The sequence below is a fragment of the Tachysurus vachellii genome, chromosome 22 (genome assembly GCF_030014155.1).
Source record: "Tachysurus vachellii isolate PV-2020 chromosome 22, HZAU_Pvac_v1, whole genome shotgun sequence".
Lineage (NCBI taxonomy): Eukaryota > Metazoa > Chordata > Actinopteri > Siluriformes > Bagridae > Tachysurus > Tachysurus vachellii.
The window spans coordinates 9,943,444-9,953,672 of NC_083481.1; the positions used below are offsets into that span (position 1 = coordinate 9,943,444).

The following is a 10,229-nucleotide window of genomic DNA, read 5'->3' on the forward strand; positions in this document are numbered from 1 at the left end:
CTGGAGGCATTTATCTATAACACTAATCGGCTGAAAGCTGCAAATACGGAAAAATTTCACAGGAAATGTCACTATTCTTATTACCAGAGTTGATAGCACAAACAAAATATTAATGCAAACAATCCATTCAATACTAAATAAAAATAACATTTATTGATTTGGTCTTTGTCTTGTGAATATTTTTTTTGTTTGTAGAGAATGCACACATACATGAACTGATTTAATTCAAGACTGACATCATTACATCATGCATAAGATTTTGGTGTCCACTTTTGCCATTAAATAATACCATAACTTTTGGCTTACTATGTAGTCATATAATATATAAAACTCTTCTTGTTTTAAATTCTCACTGAGGGCTAAAACCCCTAAAGATGAAATCCTAGAACCGCCCCTGCTCTTATGCCTACTGAAAATCACTGAAATTTTACTTTTTACTTTAAATACTTAAGTACATTAAATATCAGAAAATTACTTTTGATACTTAAGTACAGTAAATATCAGATACTTTAAGACTATTACTCAAGTAAAAGTCTTAAAGTATCTGATATTTACTGTACTTAAGTATCAAAAGTAATTTTCTGATATTTAATGTACTTAGGTATTTAAAGTAAAAAGTAAAATTTCAGTGATTTTCAGTCTTTTCAGTGATTTTCAGTCTTTTTCTAGTACGATACGATACTATACTTTTACTCAAGTATTGCTTTCTAGTACTTTATACAACACTGACTACTACTCCTGGCTAGAACATAATTGTCTTGGACAAATTTTAGAGTTGTCTCAACACCCCATAAACGGTGGAGCGCACATTTATATAGATGAATATTTACTTGTTCAAAAGTGATGCCATCACTTTATTTTGATTTATGGTATACATAATGCTTTTGACAGCAATTGTTTTTCTTTTGTAAATGTCAAAATGATTTCAAATCATTTTCACAAAAACTAAACAGATATTCATTTAAAAGCACAAAGGTAATAAAAATAGCAAGAAATTCTTTATCCAAATCATTTTTATTCATTTCTACCACTCAATATTTCTTCAGTTTAACCTGAAATACATAATAAATATATGCTTCAAACATTAATAGTTTAGGGATATGTTCAGATGGTTAAGATGATTTATTATTAATTAACTTTCTTCAGAAGGGCTTAGTGGCAAAATATTTTACAACTGCAACTTCAACTTTTATATGTACAGAAAAGATGCTTACATTCACACATCAAGACAACTAGCATACTTTAGGAAAATTTTGTTTTCTTGAATCCCTAAGTCTTGCTGTCTTTGTGTTATTGCTTAAAGAAAAATTAAAAACAAGAATAAAAACACTTGATCAATAAACAAAAGAGGCATCTTATAATGTGAAAATCTATGCTGTAGAAGACTCGGTGTGAAAAAAGGAATTTCCTTTTTCGTTTTCCAACAAAGATCTTTAATGGTGGATTGCATCCTTCCATTGGCGCTTTATGTAAATTTGACTACCCCATGAGTTCATGGAAGAGTAAAATGGTTTGAAAATGAAGGGACTGCTCACTGATACTGTCTATAGTCACCAAAAGATGAGGCAGGCATTGAGGGTGGTTCCTCAGCAAATTGTGGACCTGATAAAATGAGAAATAGATTTCTTGGTTCTTTAAAGTATCAATTTAAAAGATTTATGAAAGTGGTAAGATATGCTACAAGCCATACTCATGTATTGCACACTCACCTGTTGGGAGTTGTGATGAAGCAAACCTTGTGAGAAGGATTCCAGCACCTTCTATCAATGCTAGAAGAATGCCTCCCATAGCTGCAGACCCAACCATAGCCACAGGCCCATCTAGGGATAGAGAACATCAGTCAGCACCAATCTGACACAACAATACTAAACAAAGACAGCACACAGCCAAAAAGAGAAAACTGGTGGTTGTGAGGCTATAACTACAGTCTATTTTGATTCTTTCAATGACAATATATACAGTAGTGGTCAAAATTTATGTGTGTAGAAGATATTTGTACAATATTCCCCTTTATTGACCCTACAGGTTCACTTAAACCATCCAAATATGAGAAGTATGTTATATTTGGAAGAAGAAAATATTAAATGGAACATGAGATTTGTTCTAATATGCAAAAAATGCATAATAAAATAAAACCTAAATTGGATACTGAACTAGGTTGGATGACTTATCACGATTCAGGTTTAGAATTTTCAAAGTTTTTCAATGGGATTAAGGTCAGCGGACTGAGGAGGCCAACTGAGGACTTTAAAATGCCTTTGTTGTGCGTTAAACATTGTGTTCTGCAAAATGTGTAAGTATTGGTCCGTTTTCAAAGTGCCAGCAACTTTGTAGATCCTTTCCTGCAACAGACATGCATCCTCACAAAATTAAGTTTCTTCCACTGTGCTTAACATTGAATTTGGTATCAAAATTTTCCCCTCGTCTCCTATGAATATACCTGACACCATCTAATACAAGCATGTTGAACTTTTACTTCAAGAAGAACACGGGTCTAATCATCCTGAGTCCAATCCTTACTATCCCTATTTTTTTTTTGGCAACGACGAGATGTTTTTTTTGAGGTTATCAGAACTAGTAAATAGGTTCTTTAACCCAACCTCTTGTAGCAGTCACGTTGCAGTTTAAGATAAGACTGGGGTGGGGATTCCTGACCAGTGCACGATTCATACAGGATGTTGGAAGATGTTTTGATGCAGTCACACATTGAAATGATTTGCATCCTTCTGTTAAAACGCTTGCTAGTCTTCCTTGCTTGGCCACAGTGCTTTACATTCTGCACAGTACTGAACTAATGGAGCTTTGGAGTAATTTTCCAGATGTTCCGACAGTTCAAATCCGGCACACAAGCAATATCCAAGAGCAGCTAACCACATTTAGCCATCCTTCATCTTAGCCATTTTCACCAAAACACAGAAAACAACATCTAATAACAGACAGCATAGTAATCGACACACCTGTAGCATTTATAGCCTGGGAATAATGAGTGCAGGCTTTGTATGGCTTGTCCAGTAATAATGTCTGTGCAATTTGACATGTTTAACTGCAAAATGACAAATGAAATTGTTAAAATGTGGAGATTGTTAAAAATCTTTAATAATATATTTTTATTATATAATATAATTTAGGCGTTATTTCACTGCTACTTTTAGTTCTGTTCTATTTTTTTGGGGGGGATATACAGTAAACTTTTGATCAGCTAATTAACAGCCTGTTTGAGTTTAAATGCAGTTTTCAATAAATTGCCTAGTCTCTATTTTTTCTCTTTTGCCATATTGAAGCAGTTACAACCTGGTTATGATCCACTGGCATGAAATGTGAATACTTGTAATGTTTACCCCGGTTTTAAGATTTTGCTCAGGAGTGTATACATCTCACAGAAGTAAGAACACTCCTCACATTTTTGTAAATATTTTATTATATCTTTTTGTGACAACACTGAAGAAATGACACTGTGCTACAATATAAAGTAGTGAGTGTACAGCTTGTATAACAATGTAAATTTGCTGTCCCCTTAAAATAACTCAACACACAGCTATTAATGTCTAAACCGCTTGCTACAAAAGTAAGTACACCCCTAAGTGAAAATGTCCAATTGGGCCCAAAGTGTCAATATTTTGTGTGGCCACCATTATTTTTCAGCACTGCCTTAACCCTCTTGGGCTTGGAGTTCACCAGAGCATCCATGATGACATCACGCAGCTGGTGGATGTTAGAGACCTTGCGCTCCTCCACCTTCTGTTTGAGAATGCCCCACAGATGCTCAATAGGGTTTAGGTCTGGAGACATGCTTGGCATCACCTTTACCCTTCTTTAGCAAGACAGTGGTCGTCTTAAGGTGTGTTTGGGGTCGTTATCTTGTTGGAATACTGCCCTGCAGCCCAATCTCCAAAGGGAGGGGATCATGCTCTGCTACAGTATGTCACAGTACATGTTGGCATTCATGGTTCCCTCAATGAACTGTAGCTCCCCAGTGCCGGCAGCAGTCATCCAGCTCCAGACCATGACACTCACCACCATGCTTGACTGTAGGCAAACCACAGTTGTCTTTGTACTCATCACCTGGTTGCCAGCACACACGCTTGACACCATCTGAACCTAATAAGTTTCACTTCCTAGGTTCCACTATCCTTAGTCTGCTTGTCTTCAGCAAACCGTTTGCAGGCTTTCTTCTGGGACGACAGTCTTGCAGACCAATTTGATGCAGTGTCCGGCGTATGGTCTGAGCACTGACAGGCTGACCCCCCCACCCCTTCAACCTCTGCAGCAATGCTGGCAGTATTCATGTCTATTTCCCCAAACACAACCTCTGTATGTGACGCTGACCACGTGCACTCAACTTCTTTGGTCGACCATGGCGAGGCCTGTTCTGAGTGGAACCTGTCCTGTCGCTGTATGGTCTTGGCCACCAGGCTGCAGCTCAGTTTCAGGGTCTTAGCAATCTTCATATAGCCTACGCCATCTTTACGTAGAGCAACAATTGTTTTTATATCCTCAGAGAGTTCCATGTGGCCATGAGGTGCCATGTTGAACTTCCAGTGACCAGTAAGAGAGAGTGAGAGCAATAAGACCAAATTTAACACACCTTCTCCCCATTCACACGAGACCTTATAAAGAGTCACCTGACACCGGGAAGAGAAAATGGCTATTTGGACATTTTCACTTAGGGGTGTACTCACTTTTGTGGCCAGTGGTTTAGACATTAATGGCTGTGTGTTGAGTTATTTTGAGCGGACAGCAAATTTACACTGTTATATAAGCTGTACACTCACTACTTTACATTGTAGCAATGTGTCATGTCTTCAGTGTTGTTACATGAAAAGATGTAATAAAACAGGCACTCAACTATATACTTACTCCTTGCAGCAAGAATAGCTCCTGTCATGGCTCCACTTGTTATTGAATTCCATGGGTCCTCTTTTCCACGCACTTTTACTAGGCCACAGTCAATCATTGAGAAAAGCCCACCCCATACAGCAAAGCTTCCTGCAACAGTCAGATTTTACGTGTTTGCAATTTAGAATAAAACATTTTACACACCTCACATATAGCATGGCTGCTTCGCCTTCTCTAGCACAGCGAAAACAACTTAAAATTCTGATATCTCGCAAGAGGAATATGAACAGTCACTTGTACTTGCAAAAATATCAACATAAATAAAAATCAATTAATAAACTAGGACCTTGGTTTCAGTTACGTTGGTAATCAATTATGGTATTTATAGTCCTTTCCCACCAGTCAGGTCAGCAAATAATATGTAATCCTTCATGTGACCTTTATTTTCATCAGCAAGGGAGCCATGGCATACTTGTGTGCCTGTTCTTTTCTTGCACCAATGCCAGATATCATTAAAACTATTCCAGAATGTACAGAATTTATGGATTAGACTAGCCCAAAAATTAGTAGTGTCTTCCACTTTATTGAAATGTATTTATTCCTGATAAAGTAAGCAATAAAAACAAATTAAGCAGTAAAATCTAAAATAAATATTTTCAGATGAATTATTCATTTATCTACAGTAATCTTTTATGTTTCTTAGCATTATATGATGTGAAAATAGTGCATTCACTCGACCATGAAAGCGATGGTACTGGGTTTGTGTTTGTTGCTTGTGCTGTATAATGGAGACGAAGTGTTTAGGGAGCAGTGGACTCAAAAATGCTGAGGTGTATTCATACCTCCTAATTGTGGAGCCCTGGTCCTGATGGCTGTCATGCTCCCTTTCATCCTGTGGTTCATGCCCTATGATTAAAAAATAAATAAATAAATCCATAAAGTCAAAAGTAATACGGATGAGAATTTTTACACAAAAAAATGATTAGAAAGTACAAAGAAGACAAACATACAGAAGGTGAATTTCTAAAGCCTTTGACAGCCTGAAATATTCCTCCACCGATGGCTCCCATAGTGAAGGCGCCCCCACAATCGTCCACTATCCTCCAGGGGCTAAAAGAAAGAGATCAAATGGGAAATACAGGGGTGAGTCAAATGAAAATTGTTATTTATCTAATGTTCGTTTTATGAAAACAAGTGCCACAAAAGCACATAATGTTGCTACATATTCTCATTCTATTACTTGAGACTTTACAGAATCTACTTGTCAATTTTGTACAACTTCTAATGCAGATTCTCCCAATGAAGTGAAAGCAGAGGAATTTAGACTTTGGACTGCATAACACAACTAAGGGGCAAATGTCACAGATGTTAAAAAAAAAAGCAGTGTCAGCTTTACTGTCCCCCGATTTGTCTCACAAACTTTTTAAGGCATAGTAATTCTTGAGCTGGTAAAGTGCCTTTGCTGTGCTTATTTCAATAGATGTTTTTTTTTGATAGGATTAGTGAGCTCATCCATACTTTTCTGTACAAGTGAAGTAGCAAAAGAAATCAACCTCAATTGGTGCCACAGATATTTGCAAGTAAAAAATAACTGATGGCAAAAAGGTCTTTTACTATTAAGATTTTTTATTCGTATGTATGCTTTTTCCCCTCGGTTTCTCTATTTTGAAAAACTCTGATTATGAAAAATATTTAAGGAATAAAGATTTTGTAAGAAAAGGCAATTTGCCCTAAATGTATGTTAGACCACTCAAACATGTTATAGAACGTGAAAGCAATTGTGCAATGAATGTATTATATGTAAAATAAATTTAATGTAACTTGGCTATTTGTTATGGTTGAAGGTAAAAATGTTGCATAGTTTTATGAATAATCTCCCAATTTGGTATGTTGTTTAATTTCCAAACTTTGATTGGATAACCATCTCACCCCACAGAACTGGTCACTGAATGATTAGAGTCAACATTCTGCTAAAAGCTAAAGAAAATACTAGCACCCTGATATAATAATCCCACATGAACAGAGCACCCAAAAATTAAGAAAGTAAATGCATTTTTTTTACCCTAATAGAAAAGTGTCATCATTTCTTATTTAAGCGTCTATCAAAAAGAACTAGGATTAAGACCACTGAAGAAGCATATCAATATGTAGTATCCATATCAATGCCTAAATGTGTTGTAGCAATGTAGAGATGACAAAATTGAATGATAACTGGCAACAAATTCAAGCTGACGACATCTCTGCCATTGAGCACCTTCACCACAGCAGATGTCTGCTCAGAGCTCACATCATCAAGGACTCTTCACAACCCAGTCACAAACTGTTTAACCTGCTTCCGTCAAGAAGGAGATACAGGAACATACGCACCAGAACCAGCAGGTTCAGGGACAGCTTTTTGCATCCACCGTCACACTACTGAACTCTACACTACACCATTAGAACACTGTAAAAATACTGTTTATTCCTTCTATACAATTATAATGTACGTTACATATTGTATTGTTTATACTCCTAATTCTCTACACATATTGTGACTTACATACATCTGCACTATTTTATTTATGTGTATCTATATAAACACCTTACTGTACATTCTGCCTAATATTTCACATTCATGTATTTAGTGGACTTGTATATTCAGCTTGCACATTTTTTAATGCCATAACCTTATAACCTTCTACTTGTTGTTCCTTTACAACAGTGTCTGCACATTTTTTCAATGCCATAATCTTATAACCTTCTACTTGTTGTTCCTTTACAACAGTGTCTGCACATTTTTTTCAATGCCATAGCCTTAGAACCATTTACTTGTAATTTTCAACAATGTTCACACATCTCTGCACTGCTATAGCCTTTATACTTATTCACTGTGTATATGTTTACGTATATATCTATACGTATTACATGCTGTACATATGTTTACATATATACCTATATATATTGCATGCTGTACATATGCTACATATTTACCTACACTTGTCTATTTGCACAATTGCTACTCTTTGCACTTCTGGTAGATGCCAAACTGAATTTCATTGCTATGTATCTGTACTAGGGGTGGGCGGAATGACCAAAAAATCTGTTATTTTATTTCACGGTAGCAGTATATATCACGGAATAATAATTTTTCAGGTAAATCAACAAAAGTAACGTGCTTAATATATTAAATACCACTTTAACACTTTAAAAATAAAGAATATGCTTTCTCGTCTTATTTTATTAATTTTTCTTTTATGTAGCATTAGCAGTGAATGAGAACTTTTAGATCAACCTCACCATAACAATAAATAGGCCTCATTTTTAGAGTTTAAAGAGAACAGACTTTTTATTAATATCAGAACAGATTATTAATACTTTCTCAAAGCAATGAAATAAATTAAACTTCAGTAACAAAACAAATTTTGCAGAAAGTATAAAAATGTAAACATTTGAGGAAAATGTCAGAATCTAAACACTTGTTCTAAAAACAAAATACTGAATGTAAACACTTCTGAGGCTCAAAAACTTCTGACTGTAAACACTTCCTGAGAATAAGAAATTTAAACTCTTTTTGAAACATTTAAAAAAATCTAATAAATATAAACACCTCAATAAATTAAACACAATAAATAAAAAAAATTCTGTCAAACAAAACAATTACAAATTGCGTGCAAGAAAAACAAGCTGGTCAACTCTCTCAGGTTTTAGTGCTGATCTGCGGCATGTGACAATATTCCCACTTGTGCTGAAAGCACGCTCAGATGGAGCACTTGTAGCAGGGATGCAAAGATATTTTTTGCCAGGTTGGCCACACGTGGAAAATTAGCCTCGTGCTACCTCCACCATTCCATGGGGTTTGATAGCTAGTTTGATAGTAAATAGCTGTTCAGTTCCATTTCAATGGACTCCCTTTCTGATTGGGGGACAGCTTACTCGTGCTAGCATGGCTAACGGTTACATTCGTGTGACAGTTTGCAAATCACATTTGTCTGCTCTTTGTCAGCCCGAACCACGTCCATACCACTGATGTCGCGCCTCGTTTCACAACAAGTTCCTCCTCCTGCTCGGGATTGGTTTGTGGGATTTCTTTATCAGCATGCATGTCTTTCTCCATCTATTTCTTCTTATCTACGCTTATGTGCCGCTTCTCAATCGTTCTCAGATTCAGGCGTGCTACACGTGAGGTTAACCACGCCCACTAATTTAAATTTCACGGTATGCAAGTATAGAAAAACCTGTAACGGTAGACATTTTATTCCGCGGAAACGGAATATACCGTCATACCGTCCAGCCCTAATCTGTACTATACAATGACAATAAAGATCTATCTATCTATCTATCTATCTATCTATCTATCTATCTATCTAGACAATCTGATCAGAATCAGAATCAGAATGAGCTTTAAATAAAAGGAGGCAGTATTTGGATGTAACACATGTACATTTTAACCTTAATAGATTATTTAGATATTTAAACAAAACTCCTAACATCACTAGCTATTTATTGCAAGAATTTTAACCTAATGATAATAATAAGAAAATACTTCCTACAACAAGATAATTATAACTTTGTAAGCTTTAAGACTAACCATTAAGAGCTTTCATAATAATTAATGCTAACAATGATGAAGCAAGGTCACAGCATGTCCAGTGAGCTAATGTATATATAGCATGACTGCTAGCACTGAATGGTCATGAATTAAACGCCTCTTAAAACTTATTTTGAGCTTGAAACGATATATAACGTACGTACATGTTTAGCTTTAGCGTAAAGTAAAACAAAAGAATATTTCATGTAACGTATACAGTTAAAAAAAAAAAAAAAGACATTTTAGCTGATTAGCCTTACCACGGCTCCCTTGCGTACTCCTCCATTTTCTTCCTTTCCTTTCCAAGTGACGCAATCACGTTCGCGACGCCTCTCCGTGTGGATACCACGCCCCTTTTAGACGTGTGAAAGTGTACAGCGTATTTTCCGTTCGTTCCCTAACGGTTTTGATGATTGTACAATTTAAAAAAATGTCTTATTAGTTACCGATTCATTACCTTTGTTTGATACAGCAATAAAATGTTAATATTTTTCCATTTTTTTCCACATTATTTTACGCACGGAAGAACGTCATCATGACGGAAGATTGCCTTGTGTCTGTGTACACACGTGCCTGTGTACACCCATGTGCCTATGTACACCAGAGGTGGGAGTAAGTCACACATGTGCAAGTCACAAGTAAGTCTCAAGTCTTAACCTTCAAGTCTCAAGCAAGTCCGAGTCATTTTTTGTGAGTGTCAAGTCAAGTCAAGTCAAGTCACTGCTTTATGTCAAGCAAGTCAAGTCAAGTCGTAGCTTGAGTCAAGCAAGTCACTGGCAAGTCATACATATGTTTGATGATTTAACTAAATGTACAGTATATATTA

The 10,229-nt window shown here is 36.0% G+C and overlaps 1 protein-coding gene across 1 annotated transcript; it reads right to left on the reverse strand.

Moving 5' to 3' along the window:
- Positions 1–997: 997 nt before the first annotated feature.
- Positions 998–9,766, reverse strand: timm17a (translocase of inner mitochondrial membrane 17 homolog A (yeast)). Its single transcript, XM_060858553.1, has 6 exons — positions 9,664–9,766; positions 5,847–5,946; positions 5,679–5,742; positions 4,858–4,986; positions 1,710–1,820; positions 998–1,602 (listed from the first exon to the last, which is right to left on the reverse strand). Exons 1-6 carry the CDS (start codon positions 9,687–9,689, stop codon positions 1,532–1,534), a joined length of 501 nt encoding a protein of 166 aa, XP_060714536.1. The 5' UTR covers positions 9,690–9,766; the 3' UTR covers positions 998–1,531.
- Positions 9,767–10,229: the final 463 nt, after the last annotated feature.